This window comes from Varanus komodoensis, unplaced genomic scaffold (genome assembly GCF_004798865.1).
Source record: "Varanus komodoensis strain SLA01 unplaced genomic scaffold, ASM479886v1 scaffold1, whole genome shotgun sequence".
NCBI classification, from domain to species: Eukaryota; Metazoa; Chordata; class Lepidosauria; order Squamata; family Varanidae; genus Varanus; species Varanus komodoensis.
The window spans coordinates 49213395-49232971 of record NW_025335268.1 but is presented as its reverse complement, the minus strand read 5'-3'; the positions used below and the strand labels follow the sequence as shown (position 1 = coordinate 49232971).

Below are 19577 nucleotides of genomic sequence, written 5' to 3'. Positions count from 1 at the left end.
CAGATGGATGGAAATCTGTCTACTCTCTCCAAATAGTCTGCCGCCTTTCCCTGCAGTAGCCACAGATAAAAATTTTACAAATTGCTAGAGCAGATGGCATTCAGCCTATTTAATAATAATTAAAACATACACATCCCCAAACCAACCCCTGCCCCATACACACCAAGTTTTAGCCTAAACTTGCCAATACCTTCCACGTAATAACAACTCTTGGTCATTCCTCCTAAAAATGTCATTTCAACAGAGAACATGATTATAATTCTTTTCCCTATCAAAGGAAGAGGCAAATGGTTGATGACCATTTCTTGGATGATCTGATAGCAAGTGCCATAAAGGTAAATGCTGAATTTTTGTTTTAAAAACAGAGCAAAACACTAAAAGCATTTCAAAATCCCCCCTGCCACCACCCACCACTTGCCCAACTGCCCCTGCAAATAAAATAAAATGTGATAATATACTAAAAGAAGAGTGATTCACATCCAGTAAAGTATGTAAATATTTTAAGCAAGTAGGCATCTTGTAGGAGTAAGCACTTCCGAAACATACAATACAGTGGTACCTAGGCTCACAAATGCCTCAGTTCATGACCAAATCAGGTCGCGAACAGAAATTTCAGAAAAAATTTGCCTCAGGTCATGAACTCCACATCAGGTGACAATCGTCATCCCCCTCGTCTTCCCTGCACGATCACGGTCGTGCTCGGGGGCAGGGGGGATGGCCATGATCACAGTTGTGCTCGTGCAGGGAAGACGGTTGCAATTGCAGTCATGTGTGGGAGTAGGGGGAGATGGCCGCAATCTTTGTTGTTCTTTGTCACTTTGTTTCAAATTTTTGTGATTAAAAAAAAAATGGTTACGGAATGGATTAACCTTATTTACATTGAACCTTATGAGGAAATTTGACTGGGGTCACTACCAGTTTGGGTCGCGACCAGAGTCATGGAATGGATTAAGTTCATAAGCCAAGGTACCACTGTATTTTGAGTTGTTTCTTATGCTTGGCCAGTTCCTCTCCACTATTTAGGCTTCGGTCAGGGACAGATGTAACACCAGTGCTCTCTTAAACATAGTTAAAAAGAAGGTCACAAGCTTGATGATCTTTCTTCGCCCCCCTTTCTTTTTCATCAAACACAGTTCAACTAACTAATGTTAGCTTTTAATTAAAAATAGTATAACTAACATCAACTTCCAATTTTGTACTGTGCCAACAGCATGGCAATACTCTCATTTTAAGTTATGAGGACTCTGTGACAAGGGAAATCACTCAGTTGCATGTTTGGATCCATTTGGACCACATGGCTATGCCAGACACAGCTTCAAAGCAAAGCAAAGCAAAGTTTCATGCATGCACACCCAAAGTATGAGATATCTTTAGGATTACAACCTAAAAAGAATTAAAGTTCCATGGTTCAATATAACCCCCACTAACTGGGACTGCTTCCCTCTTTTGCTTACAAGAGGGAGTTTGCCTTCCCATGTTTTGTAGGGAGGGCCTGAAGGGATTACAAGAAGTAAGAAAAGTCATGCTATATCAAACCAAAGATCCATCTCAGCCTGGGCTCTGTTCACACAGTGGCCATGCAGCTGCATCCAGGAACCCACAAGCGGGACAGAACTGTTGCACCAATGCTCCCCAGCAACTGGTGTACATAAGCATATTGTCTCTGATATTGGAGGCAGCATATATCCAAACAGCATTAGCAGCCCTAGACATCTTTCTCCTCCATGGATTAACCCCATCTACTTTTAAAGTTCTCCAAATCAGTACATCTTTAAGAAGTGATGTCCATAGCTTAACTGTGTGCCACATCTATCCTGATTCTCCCACCAGTCAGCTTCATGGGATGCCCCTGGGTTCTATCATTTTGAGAGGCTGAAAAATGTTGCCCTTATCTACTTGCTCCACACCATGCATAATTTTAATACTCCCAGTTCCACTATCTTACCTGGGGCCCAGAGAACCGAGAAAAGAACTGTATCCTACATAGCTCCAAGGCCATCCAGGCAACAGGTGACAATAAAAGTTACCTAAAATCCACTTCTGAGAATAAAAGGCATTGGGAAGCTGGCCTTTGATGATGCTGTGGAAAATCTGATGGGAAAGGAGAACCGTGTAGATCTAGTAGCTCTAAAGGCCATTGTTAGGAAGCTGTTCTTTGATCCATTCCCATCTGCAATCAGGTGATCTTAACAGTGCAGTATATGACAGGTATACGGCAGCTCTTTCTCAGTCTTATTCCCAACTACAATATTTGCATATTAACAGTGAACTACATTACAGGACTGCTATGCCATTTTTCTTTAGAAATGTAGCAACTTTGATTGATTGAGAATGACATTTTAGCTGACCCGTCATTAAAATTTGCGTTTAAGAAACAGACCTTAAAAATAAATAAATTTAGGGCACAATCTTATGCATGTCTGGACAAAAAGAAGCCCTACAACTCCCAAGATTCCCCAATCAGGATTTTTTCTGCCTAATCATGCATAGGGTTGCACTCTAAATTGACTGACACTCCAGGTTATCACATGCTGAGGAAAATACATATTTATATTGACTGTTGTTTATGATCATGCAGTGATGGGAAAGAATCCACTGATTCACAGATTCACATTGTCTCCAGGGATATGTTTCGGTAAAATCTAAGAAACTAGCAAAGAGCAAAATGAGCTTGAACCCAGGGAATAGAAAGCAGTGTGAAAAAATGTTGATAAGCAAAATGTTGATAAACAAAGAAGCTTATTCTACTAATTTTATTTTCAGATACTGTTAAAGGTGTTAATATGTGCTTTCTTTACTTCCTACTTTTTAAGAATTTAGTCAGCAATAGGTTACAATCAAGTTCTGTATAAGCAACTAGATCTCCCAGCTGGGAACATAGACCTTATCTTTGCTTTTGCAGACACTGTCACTCCTTTCTTTTGAACTGCCAACACAAAACAATTGACAAGACTTCTGCTCTCCAAAGTATCAGGGGATCAGTAAACCTGTCAATTTCAATATCTGGCCAGTTTAGAAGAATGCCAGAAGAGAGAATGAAAGGAGAGTGCAATGTGTATATGTAAAGCAAAGAAGGGGGGCATACAATGCGTTATGTATGAACCAATTTCTGTTTTGACATGAAGCCATGATCTCATTCAGGGAAACATTTGCTGCCAACCACCTCCACCACCACCACCATTTAGAAAAGAAGCAGTGGAGATGGCAGCCCCATGAGAAAAGGTGGAGAGTAGGGTTGCACAAACTAGCCTAGACTCTATTGTCTATGTGGATTGTGCAAATATGCATGAGCTTAGAAGCCTCTGTCTGACAAGGAACTTTGATAACAAAGGTGTTCCTGATCCCACACAGGCAAAGATATGCATTCCGCTGGATCTGTGTGTGCACAGAAATCCTTTTCCTGCCTTTGTCTGGAATGTGTGAAGGCCTAAAGCTCTTGCCTGGAAGTACAATGCTGGCATGTGGAGGTAATGCTGGCATCTGGAGTCCCTCTGGCCTTTATGAGCTGATTTTGAGGACAGACAGCATGTTTGAGCTTTGCTACTTCAAGGCCACTGAAGCTTAGCATACAAACCAGCAGATGAAGTGGTAAATCTGACCTTGCACTGTGCCACTTCAGGCTGCAGGAGGGAGACGGCATGGTGCGACGAGATGAACTGTGCGTACAAAACTAGTACATCAGGAAGAAGGGAAGATTTGAACACTTCTGACTGACATCTGGGCTTCAATGTGCAGTGAGTTTATTTCAAACAGAAAATTATTCAACCATGAGAATCTATACCTGCTGTCTAATGTGGTCCTTTCTGTTATATGACATTGTTTGTTGTTTATGCAAGCTAAACACCACGACTTAAACAACTAGAATAACCAGTTCCTACTTATATTCCTTCGGTATCTTTTGATACGGAAGAGTCCCCAAGTGAGGAACACCTCCTTCTAAATCCAACATGGAGAAATGGTCGTCGTCGTCGTCATCATCATCCCCTTAATAATTCTATCAGCAATTTCCAGGCATATTTATTTATAACTTGAAGACACAGAGAGGCCCAATGAGCTCATGCTTCCAGTGATAAGCAAAACACTTTTTCATATAGCTCCCTAATGAATAAATATTCATTCTTTACTGGCTAAGTGGAGAATCTCCCACTTGAAAAAAGTAAGGCTTAACCTCTGATTACAAAAATAGATGCATCCACTATCCTTTTGAATTTCACATCCGCTGTCTGGCTTACGACTTCAAGAGGCCATAAAGAAAACTGGAGATTATGAGATAACGCTTGGCAGGCAAGACACGATTATGTCATGATTAAAACTGTGACTACTGCAGCATGTTGCATCTTAAGGAATGATTGACGCACCTGCAGATTTGAATTGGATTACAGCACATCTGTTTGAAAGGGCCAGCTCATGGAGCAGACAAAGAATGCAAGGAGACAATTAAAGAGGGAAGGCTGGCTCCTAAAATAAGTATTTAGATACTGAATATTTAAGCCAGGCAACTGTTTAACATTCATAGTTGTCTGAAGTTTGAGAACAAAAATGTATTGGCAGTACTGTATCCTGAGATGCACTGCTTTTAGCCATGGCTATGTTGGTTCCTGGATCAAAGGATCCTGGATCAAAGCCAAATTGGTAAACAAAGTGCAGGAGCTGGGCCATAACTAGACATTCTCAAATCAGACACATTTTGCTTGCTCTTAAAAAAAAAAAACACACACACACAAACCTTCCATTGGTACAAAACATAGTGACTAGGTTACTGACAGGAACTGGCAATTTCTTCATATTTCATCTTCACTGCCTCTCAGTTTGTTTCCAGATCCAATTTAAAGTGGAGGCATTAAGTCACAGTATCCAAAATAGCACCTCTTCCTATCTTTATTCTTGTATGTGCTCTGAGATGATCTTCAAGATTGGGCCCTTTAAGTAGCTGCCCCACATTTTTAGTTGTAGAATACCCTCCACAGAGAGGCCCACCTGGTGCCTACTTTATTATTGTCTCAGTGCCTGTCAAAGAGCTTTTATTTTCTCAGTCCTTTTACTGCTGTTACACTGTGTGCAAGGAATGTTGTCTTTACACTTTCAGTGCTCTTCTGCTACCTGTTTTTTGGCTCTGCTGCTTTTAATTGGTTGTTTATTGTGCTGTGTCTGCTGCTATGTTGTGTTCTCAATATTGCATATTTCAGTATTTTGATGCCTGCTTCAGTCCCTCCTGCTTTAAAAGGATTGCTGCATTTAATTTATTGTTTTATTATGCTGCTTCAGGGTTTCATGTGGATTTTGGATTTTATTTGTGTTTTATTGTACATCGCCCTAAGAGCTATTAACTGCAGGCTGACTAATAAATCTTGGAAATAAATTCTCACATTTTCCACGTACAAGGTGGGATACATGCAGTGCACAGGACAGCAGCTGCCAATCTTCTCCCCTCCCTCATCTTAGCACCCTGAAGTCTGTTTATTGCATTTGTATACTGTCCAATAGCCAAAGCTCTCCGGCCAGTTCAAAAGAACCAAAACCTTTACAAGTGAAGGTTGTATAGAAAATAAAAAACCTTTACAAGTGCATATTTCTGTTTCCAGTTCACTGGGAATGGAGAAAGCTGCCTGGATCAACTAAATGCATCCTTCTTAAAGTAAGGCAAGGCCCCTTGCTTTGCAGACAAACACAGCCAACATATGAATAATAGCTCTCTCTTTACTAATGGAGTGGGTCCAAAAGAGGTGATGCAGCCCTATTCTATATTTCTTTTACTTGAAAGTAAACCTTATGGTATACGATACAGTGAAGAATACAGGGAACTCTGTATGTCACCCTACTGCAATTCTCATTAGTCCCAGCAACAAATGGAGAGCCACTCATTCCTCAATCCTGTTATAAGAGTACAGCCATAAATATCTTCCATATTCCAGAAGGGAAGCTGTCAAACCAAACCAAACCAAACCTTACAAGTTTCACTGCATGTTCAAAATGAATAGATTTATTAGGGCACAGCTTCTGTGATCTCATGTGTTAGTCTTTTAAGGCGCATATTGTTTTGATGTTCCATGATGGATTAACTAAAGGTTTATCCATATACATTTACTATACAAGGGTCCACATGTTGTTTTCTTTTTACCTGATTGGAGCACCTTTGGCCTGGGCTGGTCTCAGCAGTACTGTTATGGTTGTAGCAGTTTCATTGAGAGATGCATCAATGCCTTCATAGTCTGGTAACGTGGGGGCTGATCAAAAAGAAAGTTAGAAATGGTTTAAAACATTCAGTTTTTTCTACCAATTTTACAAGGCCTTTGATCATGTATCTATTGTCTTGTTTCTTAATGGCAGTCATTTGGGTGACTTGTTGTAAGTTGCTGAACCCAACTGCCAACTCTGGGTTAGCATATGACTTGAATCACGGCAAAAACATGGAAATTACAAACAGGAAGTGGTAGGGAAGAGTCTCAAGAACTACATGTAGCTGTTTATGCATACATTGGATTGCAATTTCTTCCATTTCTCTGCAGAAAGTTTTTGCTGAAGCTTTGAAGGGCCCAAAAGAGCAGATATTTCATGAACTTTCAGACAACCTGGGTATGCTGCAATCAGTCACTGGATGCAGCTTTTCCCCTCTATCCTACATTTTAACCAGAACTGGCCATTAATTAAAATTACAATTTAAATTAAAACAATTTAAAGCCACCCAAAAAAAAGATCACATGCACAAATGATTCCAGACAAAACTTCAGGAAATATATTATACCAGTGGTGGCAAGCCTATGGTGCGTGTACCACAGTGGGCACGCAGAGCCCTCTCTGTCGGCATGCAACTCAAGTTTCCCCAGCATCGCCCCAGAAGCTGAGTATAGGATAACAGAGCACGTAGGGGCCGTGCATATGCTTGAAAAGGAGTAGTGGTGCAAGGCGATGATGCCACAAGCCACAACGTATTAGGCGGGACTTGTCCGAGCTTTGACATGGCCGGTCAGGGCACTGCCAAGAATATATGGAGACATGTTTGCTTGAAATGGCTGTTTTCAGGTTTTATTGCAGTGTTGCCACTTTGTGATAAGAAAGTGGGTTTTGGGTTGCAGTTTGGGCACTTGGTCTCTGGGTTAGTGTAAAATAAATGAGGTGTCCTGGCATGATTTTGATGCTTGGAATGTGTTTAGAATGTTCAGAAATGATGAACTGTGCAGAAAAAGCTACTCAAGGAAGGCTTTTTCAAAATCACCCTATTTTTAATTTAACTGTAGCCCCATACTAGGGTTAGGCGTGGGTCAAAGGGTAGGAATATGGATAGAAAAAGGTGTCCTGGCATGATTTTGATGGTTGCAATGTGTGTAGAATGGGCAGAAATGATGAGGTGTGCAGAAAAAGCTACTCAAGGAAGCCTTCTTCAAAATCACATTATTTCCAATTGTATATCACACCAATAATATGGATAGGGGTGTGCAACAGGGTAGGGTTAGGGTTAGAAAAACCAGACGTCCTGGCATGACTTTGATGATTGGAATGTGTTTAGAATGGGGAGAAATGATGGGCTGTGCAGAAAAGGTACTCAAGGAAGGCTTTTTAAAATTGCTCTATTTTTAATTTAACTTTAGCCCTATGCTAGGGATAAGTGTGGGCACCAGGTGAAGTTAGGGTTAGAAAAAAAGGTGTCCCAGCAAGACTTTGATGGTTGGAATATGTTTAGAAGGGACAGAAATGATGAGCTGTGCAGAAAAATATACCCAAGGAAGGCTTTCTCAAAATAGCATTATTTCCATTTTTTTAACCCATATAATATGGATAGGGGTGTGCACCAGGGTAGGGGTAGGGTTAGAGAAATGAGGTTTCCTGGGATGACATTGATGGTTGGAATGTGTTTAGAATGGGCAGAAATGATGAGCTTTGCAGAAAAAGCTACTTTAGGAAGGCGTTTTTAGAATTGACCCTCGCAATGGTACTTTCCTCCTATATTAGGGGTATGGGAGTGCACCAGGGTAGGGTCAGGCCAGTGTTGGCTAACCTATGGCCCACGTGCCACAGCATGCATGCAGAGCCCTCTCTGTCGGCATGTGAGGCAAATCACCCAGCATAGCACCAGTAGCCGAATATCAGATAACAGCGCAAATAGGGGCTATGCACATGCTTAGAAAGGAGCAGCAGCGCCAGGCAATTATGTTACAAGCTGTGACTCATTAGCCCTGACCCGTCCAAGCTTTCCCATGGACAGTCAGTGCACTGCCAAGTATATATATATTTGCTTGGACTTGCTGTGAGTTGTTTTTTCTAAGCTAAAACCTCAGTTGTCAGGTTTTATTGCATTGTTGCAACTGTGTTATAAATAAGTAGGTTTTGGGTTGCAGTTTGTGCACTCTGTTTCTATAAGGTTTGCCATCACTGGATTATACTATGACCTGCAATGCACCAAAGGGTACTTTTTGATTCTTTTCCTTAAAATTGGGAATCAAGCTGGTCATTCCTTCAGCAGGATGTTCTGCAAGAAGGTTACCACAGCAGAATACCTTTAGTTGTCCTGAGCACTGCAATATTTTTTCCCCTGGTTTTCTACCTTCCTTTCTGTAGAACTTCCATTGAGCTCTAGAATGCTGTGTGTTTAAGAGATTATGCAAATGAATATTGTGGCAGAATATTTAACTCTGACAGAATGTGTGGTGCAGTGTTAGAATATTGGGCTGGGGACTTGGGACATCTGGGTTATAATTCCCACTCAGTCATGAAGCTCACCGGGTAACTTTGGACCAGTCACAGACTCTCAGTCTAGCATACCTCACAGGGTTGTTGTTGTCAGGAAGCCAAAGAGAAGAGGTAAACTTTGTATGCTACATTAGAATCCTTGCAAATGGAAGAACAGTGAAGTATAAATGTGATGTAGCTGTAGTGGTAATAATAATGATAATAATTCTGCATCATGTTATACCTGGATATCATTTGGGTTACATGCCATGCTACATTAGGCCTACCCAAAGCCCTCCATAGCCCCAACTGTTCACTAAGATCACTGGCAGATGCTAAGCCCTATAGGATTGATCATCAGGCCTGTGGGATTTGCAGGGTACCTTGCATCCCCCAAATACTTGACAGAAATGATAAAACATTTTCAGGACTAGAAAGCATGTCCTTATAATCACCTATCAATGGCGGTTACTCTTTTCCTGAACATACGCCTTCATTTAAATTAACCACACAGTTGTTAAGACTATGGAGTGGGAAATGTATTATAGAAATAACCCCAGCAAATAACTTGCAATAAGAATCTTTTATGATCCCAGACCATTTTTATTCAATGTTTCAGCAAGTACTGTATAAGAAATACTCCTCAAGTATATTGAAGATATTGTTGAATTGTGTATCTATTATGTATAAACTGTTGTACCATGTTCAATTTCCCTCTACTGAATTGATTTAAATTTTGCAGGGACGTGACAGGGAGATGGCAGCTCAGAATGAAAGAAATTAGCACTAACCGTTGCGCATTGTGAAATAATGACAATTTTTCAAGTCTTTTGAAAACTTGGATGTAGCCATTCTAAATTATTCATATCTCAAAAACTGATTTTTAATCCTAGTCTTTTGAAATATAAGCACTTTCACTAGAGAATGTGGGATGATACAGAAACACCATTCCAATGAAAAGATACACTTCATTTCAACAGTAGACAACTGCTGTTTGTTTTCTTACTCTCCGGAAGTTTACTAAGTATCTTCACTGTGCAATGGTGTTATGAACCAACTCTGCATGTGTTCACCATAAAAGCAAGATGGCAGCTCATCACGCTTCTGCTTTCTCACTGCATGGCTGCGGTATGCATGGGGGCACAGTGATGTTTGCACATGGTCGCTCCACACCACCACGTTCCTTATTAGCAAAGCATGCAATGCTGTTAGAACCTTTATCCCACTTCTCTGTTTGCAGCAAGTCCAGAACTTCCATACTGTTTTTTTCTATTCTTTCAAAATAGAAACATAGAAACAGAGCGAGGCAGAAGGGGCCTCACGGGCCAAAATATATTGGATTAATAAAATAATTCTGTCCAAAAATAAGTCACTGGCATATAAAAGGCTTTTAAGCATTTAAGGAGACTAGAGTACTTCTAATTTTCTTTCTTGAGTTGCAAGAATAGCTACTCAAAGGGTTCATGAACAGAAAAAATATATTCAAGGCCTTTTAAGAGGTCTGCTCATGTAGCATGAATACGAGGACAACTGTGGATGCTTTTACTTTGCTTAATGTTGTTGTTGTGTTGTGCGGTTTGTTGTTGTGCTGGAAACAAAGGTTGTGTTTTAACTGTAGTTCAGAGCAATTGCAAAATAAGTTAGCTTCAAACCATGACTTATGAAGCTGGCTTGTTTACCCTGATTAGTGTAAATCATGATTTCAAGGAGTAATGTGACATGCAAATGCTGTCGGAAAAATAGTACTTCACAGTAGAATAACTGCAGGGCATTTATTTGCCATTACTTTAGTAATCATTTCTGGTAGCTCTAGAAAGTTGTGGAGGACATTCCAGAATAGTGAATGCATCAGCCTGTTATATTTTAACAGAAGGGTAAAACAGGGAAGTATCATTGCCTTTAATGCTTTTTGATTTTAGCAAATCCAGCTCCCACAATATCTTTAAGACAATGAATGAGCATTGAGCTGCAATCCAGAACACAGCATATGCTGTAGAAATGCAACTGCATTTTAATGTACAAAGGAATTTGGTAATCATTTACAATGCTGGGGAACAATCCATATTACTCAATGTGGGTTTCTGACTATGTGCAACATATCCTACTGTGCATATTCATGAACACAACACTGTGCGTAGCCTCCTCTATTCATGTAATTCTATCACGTGCTTATTGTCTTGTACTCATTGTAGCCTGGATTTTGTTGTATTCTATAAACGGAATGGGAAACAATATATGTAACACAAGTTTAATATGGCCAATCTTCTATCTGTTTTATGCTTGGCATTACCTGAAATGTTGGTGGTTACGTTGATAGCTGTAGCTGGTCCAAACCCTTTGACGGTGCTGGCCCTTATATAAAACTGGTAGGTGGTCCCAGGATGTAAATGGGAAAAAACATGATGGGTACTGTTCCATAGCTTTGACACTGTTTGAGCTGGCCCAGCCACTGCAACTGCGGGATCAAATGACCTTATACTGCTGTAACTGACCTGTGGAAACAATTGCAGGTTTTTAGTAGGATTTCTGGCAGGCAAAGCTGATTTTTGAGAATCAGTGAGTTAAGCATTGAGATTAGGTTACTGGATTTGGATGGGTCTTTACTTTTAAATTCAAGCTTTGCCTAGGATTGCAGGAGACATGCCACAATCTTTCTGCCATAACTATGCATAAAATCAGAAACAAACTTTTCAAGACTGTTAGAAAGATTATAAGAAAGATAGTAAGAAAGATTAATTTTAACTACTGCAATGCCCATGTCTCTTAACCTCAGCCTATTCAAATTATGATCAACCAAGCTGAATTCAGAGTGCCACTCACAACCAAAATCTGCTCAGACACAACTCTCAACATCTGAAGCCTTCTTCTTACAGTCATTTCTGAGGGAGGTTTGGTTGGTGGCAACAAGGAAGACCGCCTTCTAAGTGACAACCCCATAATTATGGAACAAGTTCCCCACTGCAACCTCCCTGGCCCCAGCTTGTTATCTTTCTGACTTATTCTTCTATGTCAAGGCATTTAATAGCTTTAGTGACATAGATGGAAAGCTGGAATAGGGGTTGTGTTTGCAGTTGTCTAGCAAACAGAGCGCATTGAACATACATTACTCCTTAAATAGTTTTTAATTTTTCTATTAAATGTATGCTGTTTTATTGTAATTATACCTGAACTTTTAAAAAGAGATTGTTGTTAACTGCCCAGACAGCTTCAGCTATTTGGTGGCATATAAATCAAATAAATAAATAATTTGGTTCAACAAGCATCTACTGCAGTTTGCCAGGTGGCTGTTTCTGCAGCACCAGGCATACAATTTATTGAGTGCCTATGCCATCCAACATGTCTCATCATAAATTATGCAGGCTCTATATCTCTATATAATCGCTATATAATGTCAGACAGATATTTCAGGTTCAGTAATACATTCTATTTTCTTTTTAAGAGGAAGTGGCAGGATTGTACATCCTTCTTTCCTTCTGCTTGTTAAAACTAGTACCTACAGATAAGCAAGTAACAAGATATATATATATTTAAGCCTAACTATGATAAACCGACCACAGCAATTGTATTCATTAAATATTTAGCATTAAAATACTAACTGGATAAGCACAAATTAGCATGTAAATATATGAATAGGGCATTTGTTTTTAAGCAGAAAAGCAGCATTGTCAAGGTGACCCAGTTCTGAAGCTGGGTGCAAAGTGATTGTTCCTCCTTCATTCCCTGAGGGCTCATTCATCAAACCACTTTAAAAAAATTCCAAGATTTTGCATTCAGAGTTTCTTGAAGAAGAAAAACACATTACCTTGGAGCTTAGAACTGTCTGATTTCTATTAATAAATTCCCATATATTTTACTTGCAGCCTTCACCAGACAGGGCTACATTGAAGCAGGATTCTGAAAGGCTGTGTATCAAAGTTATCAGCCTTAAATCAAAGTACATTTAAGACCTGAATTTCATCACTGACTAAAAGCTCACTAGTAGTGTCCTGGCAACAACCACCATGTATTATTATGCAATTTTAATATTAATTATTGATTTTAAGTATTATAGTAGTTGTATCATGTCCTAATTTAGTCTAGTTTAGCAGCACACAATCCAGAAAGTATTGTTCCTCTATTCAGATGATGAGTTAGTATGTGTTCTGTAAAGAAAACAGTCAACTTTTTTTAAAAAAAGCTTAGATATAATTATTTGCAGACATCAAAAGGGAATGAAAATTAATGAGCCATGTTCTAAGTTTGCCAAATGTAGATCATATCTTATTTCTATGGTAAAATGGTGGAAATAGTTTTTTTTCCTTGTAGCATACTTTAAGTATGAACCAAAGAGACTATGGGACATTTTCCAGGCTATCAATGGGAGCTTTCATGGTGCTGAATAAACAGCTCTAGTGACCAGTGAAGACTGGGAAATAAGATAAGTGCTGGGGAACCTTATAAACCATACCCCATCTGCAGTGTGGCAATCTATACTCCACTTATGATGTACCATAACCACACTGTGCTGTAAATCAAGATGGTACCACTTTGCTAAGCTGGGTTTTAGTAATACCTCATATTGTGTGATGATGCCATTTGGATCCATAGGTTCCTTCCAGTTTAGAAAGATCTTGTCTTCAAATGGGGTTCCCTTTAGTGACTTTGCAGGTACAGAACCAGGTACTGCAACAATAGGATTAAGATAAAAGTGAAACAATTCCCCCAAAGTTAGATAATGGCAATCTATCAAGCAAATGAGTTTTTGTCTTAAAACCAAGTTTCACATAACATTAAATGCCAGTTTGAATATGTGAAGTTGTTGCAGTTTAAATTACCACTTAGACTGTAATTATCCTGTATTCCAATTCTAAAAGGACTTCCAAAGCAACCTATGCATTTCTGTAACTGTGATCAGATAATCAGAAGAGGGTGTGTGTTTTGAAAACAGGTATATGGCCAACTCAAAATAAAAGGGAAAATTAAGAAAGAAAGAAAGGAAAGGTCCCTTCCATTTAAGCATCCAAACCTATATTCGCCCAGTCTTTCAAATTAGTTTTTCTCACACTTTAGTTCAACATTGCTTAAATTTTACATATGATGTTTCCTAAAGATTTATTTTCAAAACATACTGCAATTTTGTTATGGACAAAGATAAATTAAAGTCATTGGATCAAGGGAAATGCCACACAGCCTGCTAGCAGCATTAGAAAGTAGTGAGAGGACCATCATAAGTGTCAGTTTTATTTCTGAATATATGAAACTATAAATAATATGCTTTGCCTTGGGCATAAAATTTAATTTAATGACTTAGAAATACATTCATAGAAGACCACAGGTACACAGATGAGATTCAAACACTCATCTTCCATGAGAAATATTTATCCATCAGTCAACTGCTGTTATTTGCTTCATACAATTCTGACAAAGATTCCAAAGTCGATGACAGCTGATGGATTTTGACAGTCCCTGTGTGTTGCTTTGTGGCACTTGCTGATGTGCTGCAGGCATCATTCTGTTTTCTATGGGAATGCTCTGAATTTCCCTTGACTATAATCCAAAGGAAGTGTATATTGCACAGGATTTAGCCCAGGTGATAGCCTTCCTCTGGCAGCTGAATGTGCACATGGCAGACCAAACTGAAATATGTCTACTAAAGGAGTATTGTCATATTATTTACAATGCTTGAGTGTTCATTACAAGCCCAGTCATTTAAGACTGCAAGCATAAAGCTTAGAAAAGTAATTTGCAGGTGGATGTAAGACCACAAGACTGTAAATCATCATAATAAAATGGAACTAGAATCTAGCAACTAAAGAATCGGTTGGTTAGTTCGAGAAGAGCAATATTTGAATTCAGTCCCACTACCAATCATGTCTTTGTCCCCACTGCTCCAGACTTTTGACTGCTCACAATATTGCTGTTACGGATGAAACAGTTATGCCTACAATAATAATGCAACCTGTGGGCAATCTGTGGCAATCGGCTTCATTTCATATATAGCTTAGCTCAGCCTGATTTCAAAAGCTTTTCATAAGTCCTTTGTCAGTCCACAGCATTGACAAGGGTGTTCCACTCCTCCTCCATTAGTCAGCTGGGCAGGGGAAGGCACAGGGTGGTAGTGAGAAAGCTTGAGGAAGAGGGTGGTGGAACACATGTAAGAAAGAAATAGGGGTAGCAGGAAGAAAGAGACAAGAGGAAAGGTCCTGACCACCAACAATGGAATGTGGCCTGCTAGAGAAAAAGGTTCTCCAGCCCTGCTCTAGACCTTCCTGCCTGCTTGGTGTATTTCCCCTCCTATGTGTCTAGGGATACATTTGCCCTTTTCTGCTTCTTTCATGGGAATGAACAAAGAAAGAGCCTTATCTCCATTTTCTTGTCAAGGCCCATGTTTTCCTCAGGTCAAACCCAATTTTGGCCCATTTGCACTAGCTATTATGTCTCATGACCAGTCTTCCAATTACTCCTACAACAATCTTTCTTAACCTCAAGTGCTGAAAGGTTTTCTTTAAATCACTCTGGCCTTTCTGATCTCCTCTTTTTATTGTTTTAATTCTCTGCTGGAAATCTGATATTTTATATAGAGGGGCTTGGCAACAGAAAATGATTCATGGAGATATGTTAACTGGAAGTATTGGATTGTCAGTAGAGCATTTGAAAACCTGTTATGCAAACATATATAACTTCACCTTTGTATTACACATTTCTGTAGGCATATGAATCATTGATTCTTAAACATCTGGAGTTGGCAGTGAAGAGTGCAGGAAATTTATTTCTTTCCTAATATTCCCATGTTTCTTTTTAAGGAGCCCAGAGAAGGAAACTTGTTGTTGGGTCATATTCTGCATGCCTGCATTCAGATATTTTCCAGGTGAAAATAGAGTTGGCTGCAAATATCACACCAGTGTAGCTTGCACCTCTGTTTATCAGCAGCCATTAGGCATTAAAAGGGAAAAAGTGACCTTAAGGTGCAATTTATCAAAAATACAAATCAGTGCAGCATTAGCTGACATGACAGGTTTCCTAGGGAAACCCGTTGCTCCAATTAACTGAATCAGTGCTGCACTAGAGGCAGCTTTTGCACTTTACACTAGTGCACTAGTTGCCTTGCATAATGCCCATGTTGTTTTGCCATATACACAATGTGTAACACTGGGTGGGTTCATACTACATGAGAAGCCATCATGAAATCTTAATGTTTGGAATCTGTTGTGGTTGTGCACACCCAGTTTCAAAAGTCCTGCTTGGTAGGATTAGGTTTCTAAAACCACTGAGAAAATCAATGCTCCATTCTAAGGTTTCCATACTTCACCATGGCTTCTCTAGTTTACTGACCCTGGATATCCATTTTACCATTTACTGAATGGAAACACCACAGAGTCCCCTAGCTAGAGCAGCTATAGAAATGGCCACTCCTAGCCTGTGTTCTCTACTGTCCTCAGTTCCCCAGAAACAGGTCCATCATTGTTCATTTTATTTTGGCCAAGTGATGTTCCTTGCACAGCTGTTAGAGCTGACACAGTGTAACTGTCTGAGTGGAGTCACACGTGCTGCCATGCTCAGGCATGGCTTCCTCAGTGGTGCCCTCCTACAGCTGTTTGAGAGAGAGGTTTGCCCATTCCATCACATTACTGTGTAATCTGTTCCTTGGAATACTCTGACCAGACTTCAAATTGGACTGACTGCTGTGCACTCTTTAAGGATGTCTGACTGAAAATGGAACTACAGGCTGCAAACACACAGTCATATTTAAAGCCATGGTTCATGCCAAGCCTTACTTCACTGAGGTTCCTTGCTGTAATGTCTGAATTAATAATCTATTCACTTTCCTCTCCCTTGGACAAATCATTATAGCTATTTTTTTTCCAATTGGACACCTCCTATGTCTTCTTCATTGTCCTCTTTATTGAAGGGAACTGGATATACAATATGAAAAACTGATTGTGCAAGGCTTATTAACAATGCATATTTTCAAATTGCCTTGCATTTTGAATAGTCACAAACTCAGCTACATTAACATTAAGTTACTTTCATATATTATAATTTCCATCTAATTAGGAACTTCATTTAATGGTATTTTAATTTGTTTAAAATTAAGATTCATAAAGGATAATCACTAAAGAGCTTTGTAAACATCTAAAGAGTCCTCTATTTTCTCTCAAATAAGGTAAATAAAGCTATCTTGTTAGCAGAATTAAATAAAGGCTATATTAAGGCAGTAATCTCAATATATGCTATAGTAATTGCTGAGGAAGCTAGCAGAATGCAACACTGTAAACAAGAATTTGTTGAAGTTATTCTGACTTTAACAGAAATACTTGCAATAGACTAAAATATATTTCCACATAATGATGTTTGCCATCAACTTCCTTAGGCCTGGCACAGATGGAGCTGGTTTCAATTAAAGTTGGAAAGCGCACTGAAGTATAAACACATGCACACTACCTGGCCTCTGTCTTCTTATGAACCAGTGACTCTTTTCCCCTTTCCTACCCAGGTGTTTTGTGTTATCCAAAATTCTTACTATACCATTGTGAGTCATTAGAGTACATGAACATTACTTTTATTTTAACAAGGATAGCAACAGTATTAAGATCTAAGACAAAAGCTAGGCACAGTAGGTCAGGAATCTGCACAGAAGTGAGAGGGGTGAAGCACAACCCATTCTGAAGATCTTTTGTACCCTTTATGCCTGGTCATTGTCTACCCAAACTGAGCTCCAGTGTGTTTCTCCAATATTAGAGATTTCCAGAGGAAAATGATTTTTCAAAATCATATTCAAGATATTTACACTGATGTTTGTTGACATGCCTGTCATTTCTGTTTGGATGCCTGGAAATGACAAATTAAAGATTTTTGTTTTAACATACAGTCATCCACAGGCTAGTATGAGCATGCAGCAAATAAATAATTGCCAAGCAGGAAAAAAGTGACATGATAACAATTCCTTTCAATACCTGCTTTGCCAGGAAGGGAATTAAGTTGAAAAGAGTTTGAACGTACCATCTTCATCTGTTTGGATAATGGTTTCCTCGCTCTCTTTCCTCCCTTCAGGATTTGTCAGGATCATTTTGAGGCTTACATTTGTGTAAGGAGGCAGGTGATTCACAACATGCTGTGGTGCTTTGGGATCCATATCTAAGCAGTCTGCCTTGCTTTCATTATGACCACGGAAGTAATGGTAGCAGATGGTAACATTAAAAGTGTGGCAGCGAGTAATGTTGTATCCTAAGGACTCCCAATCCACAGCAATACGTCGGGCATGGATTTCAGCAATCTTCAGAGTTTTTGGTGTTCTCATTGGTTCTAAAAATAAAAAAATATAAGACTAAAACATCAACAACTTTTTAAAAATGTCCTACCATGGAGCTTTCACAAGAAATACAGACCTGTTGAACAAAAACCACTGAAGAAATAAATGAAGGCAAAGAAAAGCAATTCATATAAGTTTACCTGTGGATTAAACAGTGTTTGTTCCTTATAATGTATTTAATAGCAAGATTGTGTTGATTTATGAAGTCTATTCTTACACTACATAATAAACAAACTCCATAAAGGAGTTTTTGGAGAAATATACTGTATAGAAAACTATAATAAAATTCACATGTGAAGTAAAAAGAAATATGGAATTTGTCCTTAATGGTGGAGTGGATTTGCAAATTGCTCCTTGTGCTAAGTAAATCAGCTTTGACCTGTTCTAAGAATGTCATCCCTTTCTTCTGTCTCTTCTGTGTAGATTTTAAAATGAACATTTATAAATGTTTAACAATGAAATGTTTAATTGGAAGACAATTTTGACTAATTTAAAATCTTGTAGAAGATGGAGAGCAAATCCACCAAGAGCTGCCAAAGACCACCACAGCTGTTGCTAGGCTACTTTGCGTTTCATGGTTTCCTTGGGCATGCATTAAATTTGAGTAAATTGGATAATATATCATCCTGGTGAAGAGTCAACATGCTCTGCACTGTGATTTATCATGCCACTGAGCAATGCTGTTTACTAATTACACTAATTGCTCTACTAAACTAGCAGTAACCAAAATGATACAAATATTAATTAAAATTTATTACTTGGGTAATGTTGTTCCTCATTCACAACAGAAAGTCAAATAACAAACTAGAAGTTACTTTTAAAATTTTAATCTCAGGTTCTTTCCTTGATCTTCAAATAAACCATCAGATATCTTAGATGGTTAAGGTATGCATTATCACCCAAGTTTAACTGGTAACATGGATGCAGATCTTTATTCAGCTGGAAAACTCTGGCAAAACTCATTTTACTCCCAGAGCAGACGTCAATCTATCACTACCTCCCTAGTGTATTCATCCCTCATGCAAGACTAACTTTATAGTGCGACTTAATTAAAATGAATGTACAATGAAAGTCATGACCATGAGTATGTAGACTAAGGATTCACTGAAAACACACCAAGAAATTTTTCTATGCTATCAGTGTATTTATTCACCTTAGCAAGTTATAGTTTGTATACATGTATCATCTCTGATTTTCAGAGTGAAGATACCCACACATGATTTGAATGAATTAAATGTGCTTCTTTTCATTCATAAGCCTTCATTGTCTTTAAGAACTCTCATTTACCAAAGCAAAATTCTTAACGAAGCAAACAGCATGAGGCACAGATGGCACAGGCAAACAGGGGCTGCATTAAATGTGTTCAAGCATACAGTCTGCAAGACAATGCAAACATTTAACTACCCCCCTCCCATCCTTAATTCTTGCAATAAATATTGTTAAATACATGTGCTTTTCCAAATTAAAATGCCACTTATGGATTAATGTTCTTCCTGTTCAGAGTAACCAACTTCCTACTTAAATGTCTTCTCTTGTGCATTAGCAAGTGCACTGAAAGTATATGTTCACAAAGACATTGCAATAGATACGCTTGTTTTCATGAACTCAAGAACTTCTGCAAAAC

The 19577-nt window shown here is 38.9% G+C and overlaps 1 protein-coding gene across 8 annotated transcripts in view; it reads right to left on the bottom strand.

The window, feature by feature from the left end:
* Nucleotides 1-19577, bottom strand: part of PTPRK (protein tyrosine phosphatase receptor type K) — a 363911-nt gene that overhangs the window by 76324 nt on the left and 268010 nt on the right. For all 8 annotated transcript variants that reach the window (XM_044424851.1, XM_044424869.1, XM_044424876.1 and 5 more), the window contains 4 exons: nucleotides 17644-17946; nucleotides 13217-13326; nucleotides 10955-11156; nucleotides 6119-6224 (listed from right to left, as the gene is read on the bottom strand). In XM_044424851.1, the coding sequence (XP_044280786.1) occupies nucleotides 6119-6224; nucleotides 10955-11156; nucleotides 13217-13326; nucleotides 17644-17946 (721 nt within the window). The remainder of the gene's footprint in view (nucleotides 1-6118; nucleotides 6225-10954; nucleotides 11157-13216; nucleotides 13327-17643; nucleotides 17947-19577) is intronic.